Below are 24,560 nucleotides of genomic sequence, written 5' to 3'. Positions count from 1 at the left end.
AAGTCAGTCCACACCTGAGGATACACACAAACTCAGACACAGACACGCGACAGATGCTGTCAGCACATGAACCTCTCCTCTCCTTTGATTGATTCAGGAAGGTAAACACTGATCCCAAAACAGAACAGCTCCTTACCTCAGGGACTCCCAGCTTGCGGCAAGCAGTGATGAAGTTTTCAACGTTCAGTCGCGATTTAGCTGAACTCAGTTTGGGCTGGAGAGGAAACACAACATTTGATGTCACCTTTCTAAGCCCTTCCAGTGGAGTTTAAGAGGAAGAAGGCAGAGGAATGGGCTGATCAGCACTCACCACTGCAGGGGAGGGGATGTGGATGATTGACACGGAGCGAGGCCGGATCTGATTGACCAGCTGGCAGAGGACGGTTCCGTTGGATAGAGCCTCACCTAGGTCTTCTGGCAGACTGGTCTTCAGTCGAGACTCTAAGGTCTGAGGGCCAGGACACAGTTAGGCTCCATGTTTATGTGCAACAAGGATTTCTAAGAGGAGGTCAGCTAACAAATGCACCGATAAATCAGAGAGAAGCCATCAGTCAATATGGACACAAGAAACCAAGGAAATCTCTGAACTCCTCCTGCTCTGGGGTGAGAGAGGCTGACTGACACACCCGCACGGCACATCTGCACATGTGTGGTTCCAGGGAGTGCTGCGGGGTGGCAAGCCCCCAGTCAACGCATAGAGAGAGCCCAGATGGGAGCAGAATATGACTTCAGGGTGGAAAGCCTTTATCACGTCTGATGACAATTGGAGACGGTGTGCCCTGTCCTGTTGAGTATGGTGTGTGTCGGATTATATAGAACGGTACCCATTAAATTAGATGGTAGGCTGCTCCAGTCATTGTGGACTCATGGTTGCTAAAAACTTTACAAGACCGACTGATTTTAGTTACATAGTGGGTGTAAAATATTGAATAAAATGTTGTGCTTACATGACTGCCTATATTTTCACTCTTACATTTAACTTTATGACACACAAAATTACAAGTGGATCGTCCATATTGTCTCCAAGTGTATTCTGGGTAAAGCTTGTCACCAGCCATCACCAATATCATTATCTTCCAGATCGTTCAGTTTGTGTGAACGGCGACCCACGCCAAGTTACAAACATCCATACATATATACATATGTATACATATATATATATATATATATATATATATATATATATATATATATATATATATATATATATATATATATATATATGTAAGCATATATATAGATAGTAATAGACATCTTCAGTAATCCACCATATTGAGAAGAAGAAATGACAAAGGAGTGGAAGTGGTGCTGGCAGGGCTTACCTTGCGTAGTTGTGTGAGGTCTTTTCTTTCCTCCTTTGGTGAACGCAGAGTGGTACGAGATTCACTCCTGCCAGACTCTCCCAGAGTAAGTATGGTCCCTAACCAGAAGCAAAGCCAAAGGAGTTTAATGGGGCTATAGAAGGAGCAGAGCTGAGGAGGCTGTGTGTGTGTGTGTGTGTTTACCTGTAGGTTTGACGTTGCTCCGAGAAGACGTGCGAAACAGGAAACTGTTGGGTTTCTGAGCCTGGCCAGGAGGAGAGGAGGTCTTCGGAGAGGACAGTTCATCTGATTCAAACACATAGGTCATTGTTCCAAATGTGTTGGACAGCTACTGCTCTCTACTAGCAGCTCTAGAAATGCTAACCCCTCAGATTGCATGAGGAAGCCATCAGACTGAAGTAATAGCTCTTATGCCATTTAAAGACATCCTGTGTGTCTGGTGTTCTTCACTCTGTTTTACTGACTGATGCTTTGGGAACTGCCTGCAGCACTGCTGAACTCTGATCGTCTCTGATGGGGTTGTTTAGTTTTATTTTATTGTTCGTCTATTTTGAATATTTTAAAAGGAAATGATGCAGAGGTCATTTTAAAGATTAATATGAGAAATATATTTGGTGTGTCAATAACTTTTAGTACAGCAAAAGAGTTAAACATTAATAAAATTAAGGTAGGTATGGGTTTATATATAAAAATCAGGAAGATGTATGGCTTAAGATCATCAATCTCCAGTTGTTCTGATTGTGGGAGTCCCTCATTGTTTAGTTAATGCCAATTGATGTTGTGCACAACTACGCATATGTTAGTACAATGTTGGGAAAGAAAATAAAAATTGCTTATAATCAGAATCACAAAATTATTTCTCTGCACTGTATGATGTGTTATCTAAAGATTGATATTAGGTCAATTTTATTCTCTGACAACTTAAGTAGAGAAATATTTTTAAATAAGCATAGCCACCGATGAGAGTGCATAAACTGTTTTCCTTCAATAGTAAGTGACCCAATTCAAATCAGACTTTTTGCCATGGTCGTTCACACTTCCAAATATATGCAACCTGTATGTGTTGCCAGTGTAAAAGGGCAAATGACCTGAAAGTGTTCTGCATGTGCAGTAGAGAACGCAAAAACATCAGCGTTTTGCCAACCGCTGTAAAAAGTAGTGCTCAGTGTTTGCGAAAGTAAACATGGATGCTCACAGTGGAGCATAGTTTACACTTTTGAAGTTGTTGTCCAACCAGAGCCAGCATATTAACAACTTAATCCTCATTAGTCCTTCATGGTTGTTGTTTTTCTTCCCGCTTGCACATATTGGGACCCAGAATAATGACATTTGTTGAGTATCAGTGACATTCAGGTCGGATGACTGCGGCCTGGACGCTAGGTCACATATGAATCGGATAAGCATCAAATCCTCAAGTAGCCTGGGTTGCATTCAAGAATCCGACTTATGTTGTTCAGACTGTCATGAAAATATCAGATACAAGTCGCATTATGTCGGAAAAAAAAAAAAAAAAAATCAACATCATGTCCTAATGGTGGTCCTGTTTGACAGCCAGGACTCAGAGCCTCCTCCTGGCTCTGATTGGTAGTGTTTGGTTGGGAGTGATGAATTTCCAGCTTCAGCAGGAGATGGCGATTTTCACAGATAATCTGTCTCACAATATATATTGTAACAAAATGTCAACAGTTTTAACATGTAAAAAAAAAAAAACATTTTTTTTATAAAAGTTCTATACTGCAGCTTTAATAAGAGCAGATTTGTTGATGACCCAGCTTTAACATACAATTTATGTAAACTAAGAGATTAGAAGTGTTTTACTACCTCTAAGTTAATAAAAGGCCAGGGTGCAAATGGCACAAAATCCCCTGGTCTTATTACTTTTAAAATCCCTGGAATTTATATTAATATTAAAATCCTCAATATAAAGTGATGAAGAAACTAGAACTAGGTTAGGGATGAAATGATTAACTGGATTAATCATGATTAATTAAACTGAAATAACCATCAACTAGTTTAGCAAACGATTAATCATTAACTGGAGTATAAACGACCATTTACTGACAGAACAAAACTCAGAACAGTAATTAAGCTAAAACTGTACAAAAAATAAACATGTTGTAGCTTCACCAAGTCCAATTTCTGCTACCCAGTCATTAATGGCTGATAATATAATGATATCCTTATGGTTTCAAAAACATCTGACACTATTTCCTGTTTTACATGAAGATGAAGAAAACATTGTTGAAAATTCCTATATAGAGCTACAAGGTCCTTAGAATGCTGAGGTAAATATGTGGCAACGTGAATTTTTCCCATCAGTGGGTAGAGCTAAAGGTAACACTTCTACTGTATTGGTCCTGTTCCCACTGAGGTTATAAAACACTCTGATTACTCCAGCTGAAATATTTGCATTGTGAGCACTGCTCAGGTTCATGTTGAGGTGGTTCAGGTGAGTGTGCTATACCTGTTCTGCTGCTGGAGTGATGCAGAAGAACTGATGGAGATCCGGTGCTCATCTGGTCAGCACTCTGAAACAAACAAACAAACAAACGCTTCAGTAGCAGCAGAGCAAACTTCTACTCTTTTTACTAAAGAGATGGGACTCACTGCACATCGCTGACGCAGGCCAGAGAGGGCACTTCCATTTTCTGGTGAGCCACCACTAGAGGTAGACATATACCGTGATTAATTCACAGTGGAAATGTTTTTCCCACACCCTCATGCTTTCTACTGTCTTATTTTGACAAGAGCTCAGGAACTACATAACTGGAGGGGAGTGGAGTACAAGTGGAAGAACTAAAAGATGTGGGTCACTGCTGCTGCTCTGCTCAGAACAACCCACCATGAGCTACTTCCTGTCTGTGGTGTAGAGGCCACATGACTTCCGGGTTTAGCAGATGACTTCAGGAAACTGCAAAATAAAGAGGTTGGAATTGAGTGTGCTCAGAAGAATATGAGCGGGAGAGACAAAGAGAGTGCAGCTACAACTGCACTACTGACTGAAGGAAACGCACCGATACGGACGGGACATGTTCACACATTCATTGACCTCATTTCTTCTTTTGTTAGAACTTTTCCTCAATACAAAATTCATGTTGACAAAAGAAACCCCTCAAAAATTGCTGAGTCCAGGTTTCTCCATTATTAATGAAGCACAGGGAAATTACCTGGCCTTCTCCCTCTGCTGCTGGAGCCGCTCCCGCTCCTGCCAAATGAATAGGGTTCCAGGCCTTCTCCTCTCCTCCAGGGTGGGACTGGAGGGGGGCACAGTGGACGAAAAGGAGCAGTTCCCTTCCATCCTGAGAGACAAGGCGTTGGTTTAACACAGGTTAACTAACAGAATAATGGCAGTCAGAGCACTCACATTTTCCTTTTTAATTAAAACGTTTGAAGTTGAATTTTTAGAACTATCGAACATCAGCTATCATTTCCACCTGCTTTTAAAATGAATCAGTCCATTTAATTGTAGCTCTTTTCACAGTTCATTGATGTAGAGGTGTATAATTAAATTGTGGAAGGAAAATTATGTTATGTTTTTTTCAAGGTTTTATTGGCTATAGTGGTCTTTATTTGATAGTGAATTGACAGGAAAGTGGGTAATGAGTGGAAGACATGCGATCATCAGGCCAGGAATTGAACCTGCAACATCTGCATTGAGGACTAAGACCTCCATATTATGTGAGTTGTGTTTAACCCCTTAACCTCACAGCACCCCACCATTCTGGTTTTTAACAACTCAGACTGGAGGGAACATGTCAAAAAAATTGGATTTTAACTTTTTTTTTAGCCAATTCCCAGTTAAATTTTTGTTTATACTTTGACTATGCCTTTGTAACAGATGGATATGCTTTAATCTGACACTTAATGCAAAGTTGCATTAAAACTTGCATTAAAAGTGTCATTATTTACTGAACAACACTTCATGACAACAGTTCTAAACATGAATGAAAACTCCATCTTCATGGCAGGTGTTATGTCATGTTTACAACAGTGTCATGTCAGTTTTATGCACACCCCATCAAATAAAGTGTTATTAGTTGTGATGATATCAGAAACCAGCAAGTCTTGCTGTTTTTCCTTCAAAAACTCTAGTCTTGTTTCACAGTTAGATAGCTCAGAAATGCTTAGATCCTCTGTTTCAGACTCCAGTATCGTATTTTTAGAAATCCCAGAGGAAGTGTTGGAGGCCAAAATGTGGAACATCCGTTAGTTCACGCTGCAGGATGCATGGCTTGTCCTCCCTGGTGACAGAGTCCGACTGTTGGAAGCTCTGTGGCCAGTTCATAACAAATTTTTAGAACACTAAAAGCCTGGTTGTGTGTCACATATTCATGAGGTGCCAGCAGGTTTGTGGGGAGACTGAGCATCAATACAACTGAAGGAAGAGATTTTATACCTCTGACAGATGGCAAATCAGGATATCAAAACACAATAGAACTACAGCCACTTTATGTCTCTGTTAGCCAACGGAAACCTGCGCCTCTCCCGGCAACAAAACCAATGAGCAAACGCTTTAGCATCCTAAAGACTCCACAGTTATCTCAGTGGACTAGATTTATAATTACTTCAGGGTTAATTGTTGAAGCAGTCAGGTGTGGTGGTTCAAATGTAGCCTCGAGACCAGTTTAAAAGCAGGAAGAGGACTATAGCACAGAGCATTATGGGTAAATACAACCAAAATAAACAAGTCTAGCGTTAGCAGGAGAAATATGGTAGTTTTTGGTTTTTTGCAAAAGAGAAATCCTACAATTGCTAAAATCTGACTCCACTTCATTTTTGTTTATTTCTGAAGAAGACATTGAACATTAATAAAAACTAACAGAGAAATCAACCAGTTTTCAGTTTGATCAGCTGACTGAGCAGTGATCATATATTCTGTGTTCTACATGTCCTGATATGTCTGCAGTTTACTCTGGTTACAAGAAAGTGAGATAAAATAACACTTCCAGCAGATTACAGGAAAGCTGAATGTATCACAGCAAATGAATCATCAACCTCCCTGTTCTGGGATATGCCATCTCTGGAAATGTCTAGTTTTTGTAAAGGCCTACTTTTCCTTTGGGGATGTATATAGAGGCTGCTGCTTACAATTACAGATAGTTCAAAATGTCAACTCCATATGTTGAAAAGTCCAACTTTACAGTAACTGTCTGCTCCTTCATACAGCCTCCTAAAAATGACAAGTAAACCCTCACAGCAGGAAGCCTGGACAGAAATATTAAGATCTTTTCATGTCAAGGGTCCAAAACACCAAACTAAATACAGACTACACAATTCTGCTCACTGCAGAATTGAATCTGCAGGCCACTGTATTTCTGTATGCTTCACCTTCTGCAGTCCGTCCAGGGTAAGTCAATATGCTGACACTAGGTTCTGTTAGCAGCCAAAGTTGAAATGTGGGAATGGTAAATATTATACACTGCCGAGTAGAAGACATTGTCTTATTAAAAGCTAATTCTGGAACCTTTGACCCAGACAGCAAAGTGACAATTTAACATTTAAAACACAGGATTACAATGTAGGACTTCTTTAGGCCTCAGTATGAAATATTAACTTCTGTTTAAATCTTACAGTTCCAGAAATCCCAGAAAGGCAAATAAAGAATTGCACAGAATTAACCTACATGAAGCTAAGAAAGCCCAGAGAGGACATATCATCAACTGATTCTTCCCCACAATCTAAAAAGCCACTGTGAGTGAGCCTAAGAAAAACGGTGAATGGGGGAAGGAACTTGTCTTCTTGATGCACCAGTAGACTTCATCATGAACATCCAGTTTGCTGCCAGTAAAATGAAATCTTTAATATTTGGGAAAGTTGGATGATGTTGGATACTTACTGGCTGCTGAACACTAAAATATAAAACATTGCTAAGGACGAGGAGAGATTTGGAAATGTTTTTGAAAAACTCACCTGCAGGTTGTATCCTGGTTTTGGGATGGAGAAGATGAATCCTGCTCCTAAAAAACAAGAGACTCTCCGCTAATCAAACATGATGATAGAAAAGTTTGGGATGGGCAGAGGAGACACAGAATATAAAAGCAGGTAGAGAAATAGGAAGGAAGAATTAGAGGGAAAAAGTAGAGACATAAAAAGAGGTGGAGCCAAAAAAGGATTTAATGGAGGATAACAATAAAGAACAACAAATTTAGACAGTGGGTTAGGAGACAAAGGAAGGAATATTTTTCCAGAATTTTTTTTTCCATTCTTCACCTGACCCAACATGCCAAACAGCAGTAACTGATCAGTATGTGTAAGACAGTACCAAAGGAAAGGTAACAAGGGAAGGTGTGGGTGGATCTATCCGGATCTCCTCTGTCACACTGCTGCTGATGCTGATGAAGCTGATCTGCTCAGCCACTCCATTCACTGGGAGGAAGAAAAACAAAGTCTAAAACGTTGCTGTCTTATTGAACTTGTTTTCCATTTCATTTCAGTGATGGGGGGTTTCATAACCAGCTGAAAATGTGATAAACACAAAGGTAGACAAAATTGTCTACCTTTGTCCATATTCATTTGTGCTTTTACTAAATGTCGAGACATTTTGTTTTGAGAAATGATTGGTCTTCCCACAGCTATTTTTTCACAATGTAAATATATATGAACAAGAGCTAATAAATTTTATATATTTCTAAAGCACATCTTTAGTCAGCTTCACAAGCATTTTAGGTTCCAGAATTTCCCACCATTGTTGGCCTCCAGGGACTCATCGTCTTCTTCATACTGCTCCTCAAGGTGTCTCTGCAAGGTGTGGTTGACCTCCGCCATCTGAAGAGAACGCTCGGAAAAGTCATCTGCAGACTGAGAGCATGAGAAACAGAGGCACATCAGTTGTCATGGTAGAACATCATGAATCAAAACATGATCTTGTTCTTGGATAGTTTAAAATTACTTCAGCACAAAACCAGACGTTTGTGAGAAGCTGGTAAAACAGCCCTTAAGGTTAATGTAACATATTACTTTAGTGCCATTTTATAGCAAAGTCAAATAGCTATGTTACATTTAGTTTTTATAAAAATCATACATATATCAAATATGACTTCCAAGAAATTTGACTTTCTTGGAAGTCACATTTGCCTTGAAAATTGCCAATTTCAAGGCAATTATTTTAATGCCTAGAAATTGGGCCTCTGTCTCTTTAACGACCCCAGTTCTTTCTGAAACTCCGCCACCAGGAACTCATCACAACATGTCTCCTCTGTTAACCCTTTTACAACATTTTTACCAGGGTCACACTGAGAAGTAGCTCCTACAATGAGCTCACCAGATGCACAGTTCCACTAGGTGTTTGCTAATTGCTGTAGGCTAGTCTGAAGGCACTGAGTGTGAGAGTTTCAGGGACAGGTGTTCTGTGAGATGGAAGCTTAGAAGCTTGAAAACTGCAGCTTAGAGAAGGAGCTGCATCTCAAAGTGGAGTTATGGTCCACCCAGTTGTTTGGTACAGCTGAATGGTTGCCATGGAGATTAAGAGATTTCTCAAACATGCATAAAAGAGTCAAGGCAACACACCAGGTATGGTTTTGATGACGGAATAACGTTATAACAAAAAAGTCAAAGTCAAAGAAGTCAATTTTACATAATACTGTTCCTTTACATGCGACATGACATCATGGTCGCATGATGTCGTTCTACTTTCTGAATAACAGAATTTTGGATATCATATATTTACATCTTATAATTGTTCTTTTTTTATCTTTCACTTTGTATGACTGTATCTAATTAAAACATCTTTATATTGATACTGTCAAACTTTGTGTGAGTTTATGATATACAGTAGCTTACAGTAGTTCAGACATGACATATAAATAATAGTTGTACCTCATTGCCAGACCATCGTTTGCTGCCGCTGTCCACGCTGTTGAAACCAGAGTCCATGCCGCCAAACTGACAAGTGAATAGCTCCTGGTCTGACAGACTGCAAGAGAAAATGTAGATAAGGTCAATTAAAAGCATACAACATAAAAAGACTAAGGTGTGTCAAGAAGTGGAATACTGTATCACATTCTCCATATCAAAGTCACGAGTTCCTTCTCCTTTGCTCCATTATTACTTCTATTTTCTGCTCCATGAAATGTTCAGGAAACAGCTAGAAGGGTTTCATCTAACTAAATATTGGCTCAGCTCTACTTCTGTTGATTCTTTTTTAACTTTTTTCAATATCTGTCATTCCATGTCACCATCTTATCAACTCACAATCATTCTATTTGACATACATTACATTACAAACATTCCATATCTTATTTCTTTGGCTCATGATGATAAACCCGACAACATTTCTTGCCAGATTTTTAATTCACTGCTGATATCTATGTTTTATAAGTCACTTCACCAACTGTTTACCACTTTGTTGGAAGGAAGCACGGAAAGCAATTGATCTGTTTATTAGGCTGAGAAATTCTTGAGGTTAGCCTATCTTAACGAAAGGCTAGACGCACAGGAGGCAGCTGGCTTCTTGCAAAGGTAGAGCAGTTATATCAAGCTCCATATCCACTAAAAACATGTGTGCAGCAACTGCAGCTTTAGCATGTGTTGCCAAAATTAACTGGAGAGAAGAGTTTTTGGGTTCAGTCCATCTTCACTGCTTTCAAGTCTTAGAGCTGCATCAGGATGAAAAGACGGAGAGGAGACTGGACAGTTTGATTTTTGAATTATAACTCCATCACCAACTTCAGATCCAGCAATACTGCCAAAATCTCTGGGGATGCTTCACTGGCAGATGAGCTCAATCATTTCTTCACCCATTTTGAGGTTGATTCACCAGCAGAGCCCCTACTGCAGCCAGCATCCCTGCACTGCCAGACCATCACTGTACAGGAAGTGTGGAGGACTATGAAGGCAGTGAACCTCCAGAAAGCTGCTGGACCTGACAGTGTGACAGGGAGAGTGTTGAGGCACTGTGCAGACAGCTGCTGGGGTTTTTACCAGCATCTATGAGTCCCTCACCCAGTGCTCCATCCCACCTTGCTTAAAGTCCGTCACCATCATCCCTTCGCCAAAAAACAAGATTAACAGTCTCAATGACTACTGTCCAGTGACAATAACCCCCATCATCGTGAAGTGCTTTGCAAAACCACATTCAATCCCCACCAATTTGCAAATATAACCAACAGGTGTAGAAAGAATGCTATCGCTACTGCTCTGCACACCACATTGACACACATGGAACAGCAAATGAGTTATGCAAAGGTGCTCTTCCCTGACTTCAGCTCGGCATTTAACACCATCATTCGGAGCAGACTGGTGAGAAAACTGGGGGATCTGGATCTACCCCACAACATCTGCTGCTGGATCATGAACTTGCTGACAAACTGCTGCCACAATGTGAAAGTATTAACCCCCCTGCACCAGCATAGGCTCTCTACGAGGATGTGCGCTAGGTCCTCTACTCTAAACCCTCTACATCCATGACTATAGCCTCACCCACCTGAACAATACCATCATTACCATCGTGGTGGGTCTCATCTCTGGAGAAGATGAGACTGCATACAGAGTGGAGGTGGAATGACTGGCGCATCAACAACCTCTGTTTGAGCACCATCAAGTTGAAGGATCTGATTGTTGACTTTAGGAGGTGTGAACCAGACCTTCAGCCCACTGTCATAAATGGCGAAAGGGTGGAGATGGTGCCAAATTTCATTTTCATGGGCAGTTTTGTCAGTGAAGACCTGACTTGGAGAACTGAGCTCTCGGTATCCTTCTATCGCTGCTCTGTGGAGTTAATTTTGACCAATGGCATCTCGCTGTAGTTCTCTAGCTGCACTGTGGCAGAGAGGAAGGAGCTCCAGATATCATAAACTGCCCAGAGACTGATTGACTACCCGATTCCATCTCTGGAGGAGATCTACAGGATTTGATGTCTCTGGAGAGCCCGCAGCATCACAACCTGGCCACCATCTCTTCAAACTCCTGACGTCAGGGAGGCATTTCAGGGTAATAAAGTCAAAAACAGATGGACTGAAAAAACAGTTTCTACCCAAGAGCTGTTGTTAGCCTTTACACAGCTAGTTCATCTAAACCTTGATTATTTGTTTATTTATTTATTCATTTATTTTTCCCAGTTGTGTATTTCTACTATATTTTTTTATATTTATTGAGATATACTTATTATTTTATTTATTTGACTCGCTTTCAAGAGTTGTTATTTTTTTGTTGTACTTTCTTTCTTGTACAATGACGACAAAATAAATTCTGATTCTGAATATTCTATCATATATGTTATCTATTGATATTGATAATGAGTCTATCGAGATATATACCATTGTTGATTTATTGTCCAGCCCTACATAGTTCTATTACTTTTTTTATCTCATACCCTCATCTTTCAACATCCTTTTTAAAAGATTTTCTGCAACTAGTTGTCTTTCTTCAGTTTGGCAGAAAGATAGATAGAAGAAGAACAAGAAGAAGAAGAAGAAGAAAGCATGCAGACAATGACCCGGGGTCAGGAATTAAACCCATGACTGTAACCTCATTGTCAATATGAAGATATCATCCACATTGTGAAACTTGGTCATGGCAGTATTATGTAGTGGGAATGTTTTTCTTCTGCAAGGAAAGATTTGATGGGAAGACAGTTGGAGCTATAGATCTGGGTGCATCTTGGAGAAAATCCAGTGAGAAGATGCAGAAAACCAAGACTGGGGTAGTGACTTGCTATGGAATGGTTTAGTTCAAAGCAAATTCCCTTTGAACTAAAAGTCTTTCTAAAAATACTTTTTTTGTTTTCAGAGCCTGAGCTATATTGGAAACCGAAATTTACAAAAATGTCTGCTTGTAGATGTGATTGGGACATAATGTGGAAAGCTCCTAGAGGTGTGACTACTTAATCAATGCACTGTACTTCTAGCCCTACATAGTTATAGTTTATGTATAATAATATACATAAACTCTCTGTTCAGTTGTCCTCACCTGCTTTTAAATCCAGTCGGCCTCATGTTGAGGTGTTTCTCCAGCTCCTCCTCATGACTCTTACAGGCCTCCATGTTCAGGTACTTGAAGATGTGATATTTGCCTTTGGAGCAGATTTGTGCCGGTGGCATTTGCAAAGGATTGCTGTCCAGTGAGATTGTCTGCAGATGTCGGAGGTGACGGAAACACAGAGGAACGTGGGAAATTCGGTTGCAGGACACATCGAGTCGAACAAGTGGAAGTTCAGACATTTCTGGATGAGATTCAAAGAAGAAAAAAGTCAGACAGCAGGCAATGTGGTTTCAGGATCTATTGCCTTCATTAATTGAAATGTAAGGCTACTATCGGGTTCCGGCTTGGCACTATATCTAAAACCTGAGAAAACTCAGTTAGTGAAATAGTAGTGCCACTTGAATCAGTTCAGTTACTAAATAGATCTGTAAGTGGCCACATTATGTAAGTTGTTACAATTCACTGTAAAAACCTATTCCCTTTTCATCTCTGCAAGGTTTTAATTGCACATGATCCATCAAAACACCATTAAGTTTGAACTAGATTGATAACTCTTTCATTTGTAAGCACTTAAAATGAAAAAAAGGCACTGTCTTGCAATTCAAGTTATGAAGAAAGGGCCCTGTGTAAGAAACAGGGCCCTTTCTGTCTTCCCTCTAAGAGAGGAACTCAAGACTATAAACAGGATGCAGGTGGATCAGATGCAGACCTTTATCACCTTCTACTGCCATTGGTAGATTCAAGCAAAGCTCAACATGTCCATTATTTGGAATAAGTGTGTGTTCATGTGTGTTTACCTTCAGGCAAAGTGGTGAGCTGGTTCCTCCTCAAGTTCAGGTCCCTCAGAGTCTCCAGTTGACCAAGTTCTGCTGGTAAACTCTGCAGCTCATTACAGCTGACATCCTGAATGCAATACAGAAGAAGAAAATAGCCAAATATTGCAAATGATATCATAATCATCATAATATTTAATAATTTTATCCCAGGGTTTCTCCCACTGGGAAAAACCCTAGGATAAAAGGTTATCCCAGGGTTAAAAGTGCCTCAAGTTTATAGTTGAGGCACTGTCTGTACACTGGCATGCTATCAGCGTGCCAGATTGTGCACCTCTAAATATCTGCATCTTGGCACAGATCACATACACCAGCTTTTACTCAAAATAGTCTCCAAAATGGAAGGAGCTAGTCTTCCAGAAGTTATGTTTGACTCTTTCCCACTGCACTCTTCTTCTTTTATGTGTGTGTGTGTGTGTGTGTGGGTGGGTGGGGGGTGGGGGGAGATGAAGGAAAGGGGGGTGCAATAAGTGTCCTTAAAATGACTGGCGCGATGCCAGGACTACGGCAGCTTTTTTCCTCCCAGAGCTGCTTCCGGGTGGCCGGTTCAGAGCAAACGGCGGGGAAGAGTGCTGCAGCTGTATTTATACAAGTGAGCTGATAACTGAACGCTGCGGGCGGACAAAGAGGAAAATTTATTTAATTTCATGCTGGTCTTAACAGCATGAAATTTACCGTCATTGTGACGGTACATACCTGGTAGATCTGTGTGTGACAAACGAAGGTGTCAAATCCCATCACTAACATGAGGACAAAAACTATGAATGTTTGGGCAAGGTGAGAGTTCATCTATTAAATTGACTGAAGATGAATACAAAAACAAAAAGCATAGAAATGTTTTATAGGTGTATTTGTGAAAATAATTTCAGATTTTTGTATAATTTTTCTTTAGGTCAACTTAGAAAATGAGCTATTGTTGTTACAGGCTAATTTTCTAAACTACAGAAAAGTTATTGTTAATTAAATTGGACTGATGTAGATATCCGATAGTAACAATGTTAGATCTAACCAATCTGACATTGATTAGATTTAACAATGTTTCTTTATATCTTTTTTTTATCAGATTACTCAAAATAATTGACAGAAGACTCGATTACTAAAATATTAATTTACAACAGCCCTACTCTGTAGATTGTAGTACAGAATGGACAAAACCATGTCATCAACTCAGTAATCATGAAGAAATGGCAGTCTCCATGGGTGAAAAAACAAAGGACAACATTTCTGAAGTTATGTATCATATACAGCAATTGTTTAGTTAATCAAAAAATTTAGGCATAACTAATTTAGGCCAACATGTTCAACTAATCATGGATCCATAAGATCCACTGGCAGCTTTCCTAGTTAGGGTTTAGCTGAAGTACAAAAAAATGTACATTTTAAACATATTTTTTGCATGTTTACCGATATTAAGACTATCAGTTGGGATTTAAGTATTGCTCATAATGTCTTCTAATAACAAATAATTACTTAGTCATATTTTCAAATTGTGGTTAAACGTTGACCAGAAATTTTAACATCTCTTAACACAAAAACACGGTGAGCCGTGGTAAGCTTCCAGACTTGCCAGAAGCTGACCTCAGTCATATTGTACTGCACTAATGCAGTTTTTCAAGCAGAAGGAAACCCATTGCAGCACTGAGTGTAGATGCTTTACAGAACATGAACACACTGTTCAATAGACAGCCATATCTGGCATAAAACACTTTTCTTATATAATTTAAGTTTTCTGAGAGACAGAACCTTGGATTTCACATCACTATGTAGGAATCTATACAAGTTTGACTGCTCCATTTAATTACAAACATAAATCAACTTAATGATATTCTAATTTACAGAGTTACAACTGCACATTGGGCTTTATTAAGCCATTGAAGTCAAGAATAACAGCCCACCAGATCATATAATCTGCACTCATGCATTTACTTGAACAATAGGAGTCGGGTGCAGAGATTCTAAGAGATCAAAATGTGTGTGTATCGTACCAGCTGTCGAAGGTGTGTGAGAGAGTAGATGGAGGAGGGCAGTGAAGACAGCTTGTTGTTGCTGATTATGAGCACTCGCAGTAGGGGGAGCTGGAACATGGACGGGGGCAAACAGGACAGGAGATTCCGACTGTGGAGAGAAGCACACACACACAAGCACACGAACACACCCATGAACAAAGAGTGATGTCACTGAAGAGATATCCTCACCTGGAGCAGGGATTAGATTTCAAAGTCTAATGACTCAAACATTCAGAGGCTAAAGGATTAAATAAAAACACACAGCGATATATGATAACGTCTCAGCTGCTTCAGAAGTTTCATCATGGAGCTCACACTAAATAACAGCTCCATTAGAAGTAGGATATTTTCTGTTATACAGTCCATTTGGTCTGACTCGTGCTGCACCTGGAGGGATTTTCCAGTATCCTAGCAACAGTAAAATGATAATGAGGAGGAATAAGACTTACTGACGTTGTATCAAATAATAAGAAAAAAACAATTTACAAGCACCATGAATAAATTTAATTCTGAGATAATTTTTTTAAGAAAATAATTGTTTTCTGTTATTCTAGAAAGCAAAATGCAAAAGCCTCTTAAATTGGAAACTTGTCAGAATATTTAAGATAAAATTTGCTTTTTGATATACTGATTAAGTCTCTTTGAAGTCTAATTTACCTCCACATCTAAATAACTGTTTTGCCTAAACTAACTGATGAAGTTTACAATTTTCTGTTGTAATATGGGATGAGATCATACAGGTTATTTGTGCTACTTCACTCTATAGACTGTGGCATATAAGCACAGAATAATTACTTGATACATAAATGTTTGCTAATCAAAGTGATCCAAAACATAAGGAGATTTTTACCATCAACAATCCATTTTCTTCCACTTAACCGGGGTCATGGAGGTAGTAGTCTACGTAAGGAGGCAAAGACTTCCCTCTCCCACCTCCTTCGGATGAACCCTAAGGCGTTCCCAGGCAAGCAGAGAGACATTGTCCATCAAGCATGTTCTGGGTCTTCCTCTGGGTCTTCTCCCAACTGGACGTGCTGGGAGGCACGTTATCAGGAGGCATCCTAACTAGATGCCCAAGCCACCTCAACTTGATGTGAAGGAGCAGTGGCTCTACTCTGAGCCTTTCCCGGATGACAGAGCTTTTCACCCTATCTTTAAGGGAGAGCCCAGACACCCTGCAGAGGAAACTCATTTTAGCTGCTTGTAGCCGGTAACTACCCAAAGCTCATGATCATAGATGAAGGTAGGAACATAGATTGACCGGTAAATCCAGAGCTTAGCTGAAAGGCTTCTGTGAAAGCTAGAGATTATGGTCTGCTGAAACCGAAAGAATTGCATAAAGAAGAATACACCAAAATGGATCCCCTCAACATCTTGCCTGTGCCTGAAAATTCTGTCCACACACATTGAGAACAGAATCAGTGACAAAGGGCATCCTTGGTGGAGCCCAACTCTCCCCGAAAACAAGTCTGACTTGCAACCAATATTACATATAAGAAAAGCATGTAAAGCTTAGGTAAACTCCTATGCTTCCCCTGACCCTGCTGAGGGTGTAGAGCTGCTGCAGTTTTCCACAACCAGCACAAAAACCACACTGATCCTCCTGAATCTGATTCTAAGCTATCTAGCAGAACCTCCTCTTCAGAAACCCTGAACAGACTTTACCAGGATGGCTTAGGAATGTTACCCCATGTAGTTGGAACATATCCTGTTGTCCCTTATTTTAGGTAAATGGACCACCACCATAGTGTGCCAATCAATGTGAACTGTCTTTTATACATCTTTAAGAGCAACTAGAAGTTTGCTTAAAAGAAGTTTAAACTTTATTTTTTGTTCTCAAGAAGCAGTCCTGAGCAAGTTCTTCTATTATTTTACCCTTAAGGCTCTTCACTGATGTTTAGCTGACGTTAATAGAGAACATTTTAAAGAATGACAAAATGGCAACTTATATAATTTATGTTCACATTAAGTTAAAAAAAAAAAATAATAATATATATAATATATATATATATATATATATATATATATATATATATATTCAAACTAACATTTGTGATGTGAATAAATAATTCTATTTACAGACACAGATGCAAAGCATAATTCTGGTTGATTTAGATGTTATAGATATTGCTCAGCATTCAGACCTTAAAGCAAGGCAGACATCCTGGTGGGAGTTTTAAGTTTAAATAAATTGACAGTCATTAAATAAAGCTTTTTTTTGCAACATTTCTGGAGGATGAAGATATTCTTGGTTGAGAACAGCCAGCAATTCTCATACTGTAAGATTTCACAATATTCAAAAAGTATGTGTAATATTTATGGGGTACATTTATCAGCACAGCATTGGTTTTGAGGAGAGGGTTTTAAAAAGGTGCCAGTTGAGATGCATCTAAAATCAGACTCTGAGGTGAAATGACAGTATGAACAGGATAAATTTTCATTTATAATTTGTTGACAAGCTGGTTTTCTGCTAGTTTGTCTGTCAGAAATGCTTAAAAAACGAGTTTTCTGTTTCGGATCCTTATCTTTTGTTATTGGCCAGCCTTGCGAATAGCTCCGCTTGTTGTATTAGTTGTGATGAACTCATGTTTGAATGAACAGCTTCCTGGTGTCAGGAGTGCTACCGTGCATGAACGGCAGCACTCCTTTTGTGCTACCATTCATGCAGGTAATTTGTAATTAGGAACCTTTGTCATTACTGCCCAGTGTCATTCTAAATAAATGATTGCTTCATACCACATCAGGTTAATATTGCAAAAACTACAACCATGTTGTATCATATCAGCACTAAAAACTAACTGAAATACAGATTTTCTGCCCAGAACTGCCCGTCTTGCTGGCATGGGTTCGGTCACATACTAAACAATGAGCCATCTAATTACCCAAATGCTACACCACCTCACGAGAACATGTGGCTCCTGATGTGGTGTGTAGATGTTGAGTTACCTGAGGTTGAGGTAGGTAAGGGTCTGGAGGTTGGCCAGGCTGGGGGACAATAAACGCATTCCATTGTGGTACAGACTCAGAGTCTCCAGAGAGATGAACTGACACAGCTCCTCTGGAAGCTCACACAGGCGGTTCTTAGATAGATCTGAAACACCCAAACACAAACAAACATTATTTTCATCCTTCAAACCATTTGATGACAAACTGATAAAGTTTAAGTAAATTTTAGCATTGTCTGTGCATGAACTGTAAACATACTGTACGTTACACACAATCCTTTGTTCAAAAAGACACATCATTCTCATTCCACTGCATGCACCTCTAAAAGCCCGACCATACGTTTTATTTGTGGCACAGACGCTTGCAGTTCGGGATTACTGATGTACAAAAATATTTTAAGCATTTTTTTTGTTGATAAAAACAAGCAACACTTAGCAAGGTGAGGGCACAAGTAAAGCCTGGCGCCCCACCAGGCTTATAATACACTGGAGGGAAACCTGTTAACACACCATAGTATTATCTTTAGTTTGTCTCTATTTTGTATCTATTGTGGGCTTGTTAAAAGTGCCACTTCAGGCAAAGTTTTGAATGCACTACTGAAGCAAATGCACTCCAAAGTGTCCTGTCCACACACTGTCAGATACCAGTCAGCGAGACGCATTTAATTCAGTGTCCAAGTCAGAAAGGGATTTTTTTTATTGATTGACGTAGTTTTCCTTAGAGTATACTCCAGGCCTAAAAAATATCTGCACATCTGCACCATGTAGGTCAAAAATTTGAAATGATGGACAGGCTTCAGATTTTTTCCATAGTTTAAAAAAATAAGACAGATATGGAAAATAATCCATTAACTTGACCCCTGAGCAACTAACTTATTTTTTTGTTACCTAGAAACAACTTGGTGAGTAATTTGCACAGCAGGAGTTTAAGGTTTTGCCTTCATGCTTCATGACTGCTTAACAATAAAATCATGGAATGAAAACTGTGGATAAAAGAGGAAAGGTAATATCACTTGTGAAGTAGATTTTTCTTTCAAGAGAAAATCTTTTATTTGCATCATACAGTGTAGCATAGTCGAGATGTTTTTTCAAGCAGCTGCAAAGGGTGTACAAACTAATTGAACAAGATGTGTTTGTTGAAGTTTCCCAGACGGGTTATCTGGGAACTTGCTGTTTTTCCCGTGGCCTTCCCTGCATAAAGATAGAGTGTTTAGTTTTCGCATCCCATAGACATGACAGTGAATGAGCGTATAAGGTTGAACTGTTCCGTCTGTTTTTCTTTGTTTCTTTTGTTTGGCCTTCGAAGAATGAGTTTCAGCCTCTGTTAGCAGAGAGAGGTGAATAAAACAACTATGCAACTCTGAGTTTGTTAGAGCAGAATGATTTTTGCCTAATGCAGTGTATTTTTTCTCTCTGTCTGCAGATGTATTAAAGATTGTTTTTGCTCCCTGACTTTTGTCTGGACCTCAGTATCTGAATTGTGCACTTCATACACTACTTGGACAGTATTTTAGATATTTCATCAATTATTGATATTGCACGATATGAAATGCTAAAATAGTGATATACTTTTCAATCATTGTCTTACCACCATTTGTTTGCTAATTACTATTGACTAGTCTGAAGGAGGTGAGAGGGGAAGGGCTGCTCTGTGAGGTGGAAGCTCAGTAACTTGAGCTGCACCTTGAAGATGGTGTTGAATCCAACTAGGCATCCTGTGGCAGTTAAATGACTGCCACAGGAGATAAGAGAATTTCTCAAACATGCATGAAAGAATCAAGGAAAAACTTCAGGTATGTTTTTGATAGGGGAATAACATAACATGATGCAACACTCAAAAAAGTCAATTTTACATAACACTGTCCCTTTAATTCAGCAACAACAAATCTGAATATTTCATGTCTTTCTCAAACATAACACCTGCAGAAGAAAATTCAAGGTACAGCAAACTCCTGGTCATGGAACCAAAGTCCTAAATCAGAGGTAGCTTTCATATCTAAGGATTTGTGGGCTAGAGAACTTCAGGTTCTAAAAAAAACACAACTCTATGGTAGTCTTATCATAAACATCTAACTGCTGATTTGATTTCACACTATTTGTCAAATCAACTAGAGAATCAAATGAAAGTGAGAATGGAGTAGATTAGATAGAATAGTCAGCAGCTTACAGAGTGACAGTGGTTTTAAAAGTCTCATTAGCGCCGAGCATCCACTGGCAGCAGGATGAGACAGATGTCTGTCGATGGCAGACAGCCCACTGGCTCTATATTGGTCGCAGTTGGAAAAGCATGGAAGAAAGTGAGGTTCCGGTTTGTTATGGCCTATGTGGGAACTTTTACGATGGAATTTAGAAAAGCATAATGACTTAATTTATGATCATTCACTGGTTCTCAGAAGTACAGTTACCATTATCAATGACAAAGGAATGCATTTTGGTTTTGTCATTTCATTATTAGTATCTTTACATTGCTGCTTTTAGCTTGTAATTTATATTCTAGATGTTGTTGGGATCACTTTACATTTTGAACAAAATACAAAAATTTGTGTACACACACACACACACATATATATTCATAACTACATAACAGAGAGTAGCAACAAAAAAAACCCCCAGCTAACTTTATATTTGTATAGCGCATACGAAACACCACAGAAAGAAGGAAAGGCAACAGCGCATAAATGTAATGGAGATCCAATCATGGGTTTTATTAAGCATAAAAAATGCAAATCTTTCTGCTTCACATTCTTCATTACTGATGAAGAGGAGAAAGTGTCCATCATTATGACTAGTTGTAACAGGCATTGCAAATTACTGTGTGGGGCTTTTTGAGAAACCGAGTTTAGATGGTATTGAGGAGTACTGCAGCCTGATTTCCCCCTATCTTCCAGACCACTGTCCCACAGCTAGAGGCTGGCTGCCCGAACAATAGGTGGGGGTGGACCTTATGCCTTATTTGCTCAATGAGAATAAAAGGAAATGGTCTCTTGTGTCTGAATCCAAACAGATGGATGTTCTGGTTCAGGCAAAAAGAGGAAGATATGGTTGTGTACTTCTTTTAACAGCAGAAATTAGAGTGATGTTGCACAACATGGGGATCAGTACAAAAAATACAACGTATGTACATATATTGCTGTGATTTCACAATTTAATATGTTTTTATAGAAATTAAAGAATGAAACTGCCGATGGATTGGCTAAAAATATGATGCAGCATAGCTGAAGTGTCTCTAATAGACTTCTCATTCCCTGGAACTGATGAATGGTGTAATAAGGGAAGACTGAATCAACATTGGAATCATTGGGAAAGTATGTGCTGTGGAATGAGAGCAGAGAATCAATCCATCCAGCCTCCAACTGGCTCTCCATTGTTCAGACAGCAGGAGGCTCACATTGAAGGGGTATGCTCTATGGTCAGGAGCTAAACCTGTTAACTCAACAAAGCCATGTGGAGAAGAGGAACTGTCACAGAAAGATGGCCCCAAAAGATCTGTAACTAAAAGATTTGTAACTAAGTGAAAGATTTAAATGATGCGAACTGGTACCACCATTAGTATCCATCCTATTTTAAATGGGCTAATTTTGTTTCCAAAGGACACATCGATATGACCCATTTTCCTCAAAATGTTCTAAATATTCACTTCAAATCAGCAAATTTTATTTAATTGACTATATCTATATAAAACTGGATCTGTTGATTTTATAAAGCGACTTTAGACAAAACCTGTTGTGAATCTGCACTATATGAATAAACTCCAAAACACAAATCCCATCTTTTGCCAGTGAACCTAATATTATGTTATCTTGTCATAAGATCTAAGAATGTATCATTAGAAACCTTCTAAGCATTTTGCAGCAGTTTCAATAGTCAGATAGTCCTGTAAAAACAAAAGGTAAAAGTAATGCTTATCTTAGCTCAGTGTTGTCTCAAGATTATAGTAGCTTTCTCAAACAGCATCATCTCTAGAAAAAGGTTGATGGAAAGAGCAAAATTTTAAATAACTTTCTTGATTTTTGCAAGAATGTTTGCATGCTCACTTGAACTGGTTTTTGGCTTTTCCAAAAAAATATCTAAAGCATTCAATATGGTGAACTTTCCTGAAAAAATGTCAAACCTTCAGCTTGGAAGGAGGACTCTGTCCATTTTTCTGAGATGTGTTGTTTTTTGTGCAACTCTGTAAAGGATTCATATGACAACTAGATAGAACCTACTGTGTTTTCTAGAAAGCTGAGTTTATAGGGACAGCAACACAGTAGCATGCAATTTTGATTAAATGCTTCTAACTTCAGCAAAACAAATTTTGCAGAAGATACATTTAAAGGAATGAATTAACGTTATTAGAGCAATTCAAAAGAATGTAGGAGAACTTGTATTTGGGGGGACAATATAAAATTAATTCTATCTAGGATTCATATTGCAACTAGATGGAACCTACTGCGTTTTCTAGAAAGCTGAGTTTATAGGGACACCAACACAGTACCATGCAATTTTGATTAAATGCTTCTAACTTCAGCAAAACAAATTTTGCAGAAGATAAATTTAAAGGAATTAATTAACGTTATTAGAGCAATTCAGAAGAATGTAGAACTTGAATTTGGGGGGACAATATAAAATTAATTCTATCAGGTTTCATCCACATTTTAAACACATGAGACTAAAGACAAAAAAACATTAATCATTTTACAACACAACAAGCTGATAACTTTCATTTGCACTCAGCAGAGACCACAGTGGCATTGTGGGTTGCCACTGTGCTCTGCCACCCTGCTCTGAAAAATGAAAAGGATTCAAGGATTCAAGCATTCAATGAAGAGGCAAACCTACTAAAAGAGGCACTGATTTTATAAAAAAAAAAGAGTCACTGATCATTACTCATGCTAAGGGTAATGATGCATGTGAGTGAATCACATGCATCTATGAAGGAGGTCTTTGCTATGGTTTGCCATGGTTTTCAACTAACTGAAAACACACTTGTCCTGTCCTGTACAGTAGAACAAGTCCACAACATCCATCTCCTGTTCTGGTTCTGGATGTCTTATGGGGCAACAGATGGTTCCTGTAAAATAAATTATCAATAAAAACATCCTCTGGCAGTCATTCCCCAAAGGGCAATAATCAGGTCATTGGATGACCATTTAGAGATAATCCTCTCTACAAAACAGTTGGTTTTAGAGTCCAGTTTCCCACTGCTATTCATCCATAACAGTGATATATTTCTTCAGGTGTGCAGTCTTTCCAAATTTTTAGCGAAAGAAAAGCTTCACATGCTGGAACAAGAGAGAAAGAGATTATACAGCCTTAAAGAGCGTCAGAGGATTTCAAAGGATCAGCACAAAGAGGACTTTCCCACCAGAGCAGAGCACTGAGTCCAATTACAGGCTGCAGTGGTTAATGTAATGTTGGAGAGTTGTTGTTGATCAAAGAATCAGATGAATGAATAAGAACGCCAAATTTGATATGAGCACAGTTTGATCTGAAGAAAGACTCATGAAGAATGTGAAATCCTTTTGTTTCATAAAGTCTTCACAATATTAGGGCTTGCTTAAATATTTACAAAAAATTAATGCACCTCTTATTTCAAATACTGTGTGGCTCCACTCATTACCAATACATAATGCGAGCAGTTTCTGCTAAAAGGTAACAAACAAGATTTAAAACAAATTCAGGCAATATTTAAAAAGTTAAAGGTTATGACGAGATAAAGTCAGTGACAGACTAGGGAAAAAGCACTAGCAGTATTAAAACAAAATAAGTCAGACTCAGATCTATCCAGTGTAATAAGGACTCAAACATCTGGACATGTAAACTTTCTGGTAACCCTGGGATACAACTTGAAGTAAAGTAATTGGTATGAAAACGAAGTCCTGGGTGCTTGTTCTAAAGAGGTTTGGAAGTCAATATTGTAGAGAAAGACATCCCTGTAACACCCAGTAAGAAAATATATTTTTCATATAATTGTGGCACAACAAGAAGCACAGAGCTTTCAAATCCTGAACTCTGCCATTACGAGGGAATTGATGACACTATTGTAACTTTATAACAGATGTTCACAATTTGAGGTGCACCAATTGTAGTTTTCTGGTCGATGACCTATCTTTAAAAGGTTTAGTAACTTTTTTTAATTTAGTAACTTTTTTTGGTCAAAAAAGTTACTAAATATAGCAACAAAGTCACTGAATTGACAACATTAGTGACTACTAATGGTAATACATGTAGACAGATGAAGTAAATGAAGTGCAAATAATACTGGGAAAAATAGGTGTCTTATTGCTGCACTGCTGCTGGACGATATTCAACAACTTAGGCAAATAAGTTGCCTTGGTCAAATTCCATTGATTTTGAGGCATATGAATATCTTTGAATAATTCATTTTTCTAGTGTCGATTTTATGCAGAGATTTTGAGAACCCAAGTCTAGAAAATGTTTTACTCTGTTCTTAGCATCAAGAAAGGTGCGATATAGATTGCTCTTGTTAAAATTGCCACAAATTTTCATTATTCTTTAATATACATCCTTTCATCTTCATGTCTCTCTTGACAA

At 38.8% G+C, this 24,560-nt stretch overlaps 1 protein-coding gene across 5 annotated transcripts in view; it reads right to left on the bottom strand.

The window, feature by feature from the left end:
• lrch4 (leucine-rich repeats and calponin homology (CH) domain containing 4) overlaps window positions 1-24,560 on the bottom strand; it is a 57,880-nt gene that overhangs the window by 9,694 nt on the left and 23,626 nt on the right. For 4 of the 5 annotated variants that reach the window (XR_008607840.1, XM_055056495.1, XM_055056496.1 and 1 more), the window contains exons 2-17: window positions 18,025-18,169; window positions 15,058-15,187; window positions 13,037-13,142; window positions 12,228-12,480; window positions 9,138-9,234; window positions 8,006-8,120; window positions 7,585-7,688; window positions 7,233-7,279; window positions 4,490-4,621; window positions 4,165-4,233; window positions 3,930-3,984; window positions 3,787-3,850; window positions 1,506-1,607; window positions 1,323-1,420; window positions 311-448; window positions 137-214 (exon numbers count right to left, since the gene is read on the bottom strand). Coding sequence is in view for 4 of the 5 variants with exons in the window: in XM_055056495.1 (XP_054912470.1) it covers window positions 137-214; window positions 311-448; window positions 1,323-1,420; window positions 1,506-1,607; window positions 3,787-3,850; window positions 3,930-3,984; window positions 4,165-4,233; window positions 4,490-4,621; window positions 7,233-7,279; window positions 7,585-7,688; window positions 8,006-8,120; window positions 9,138-9,234; window positions 12,228-12,480; window positions 13,037-13,142; window positions 15,058-15,187; window positions 18,025-18,169 (1,733 nt within the window). In the remaining variant the exon portion in view is untranslated. Of the gene's footprint in view, window positions 1-136; window positions 215-310; window positions 449-1,322; window positions 1,421-1,505; window positions 1,608-3,786; window positions 3,851-3,929; window positions 3,985-4,164; window positions 4,234-4,489; window positions 4,622-7,232; window positions 7,280-7,584; window positions 7,689-8,005; window positions 8,121-9,137; window positions 9,235-12,227; window positions 12,481-13,036; window positions 13,143-15,057; window positions 15,188-15,928; window positions 16,028-18,024; window positions 18,170-24,560 lie in introns of those variants that run through there. The other variant, XM_055056497.1, reaches the window with a different exon arrangement.

The sequence above is a fragment of the Poeciliopsis prolifica genome, unplaced genomic scaffold, assembly GCF_027474105.1.
Source record: "Poeciliopsis prolifica strain line A6 unplaced genomic scaffold, Auburn_PproV2 SCAFFOLD045, whole genome shotgun sequence".
Classification (NCBI taxonomy): Eukaryota; Metazoa; Chordata; class Actinopteri; order Cyprinodontiformes; family Poeciliidae; genus Poeciliopsis; species Poeciliopsis prolifica.
This window is presented reverse-complemented; position numbering and strand designations above follow the sequence as displayed.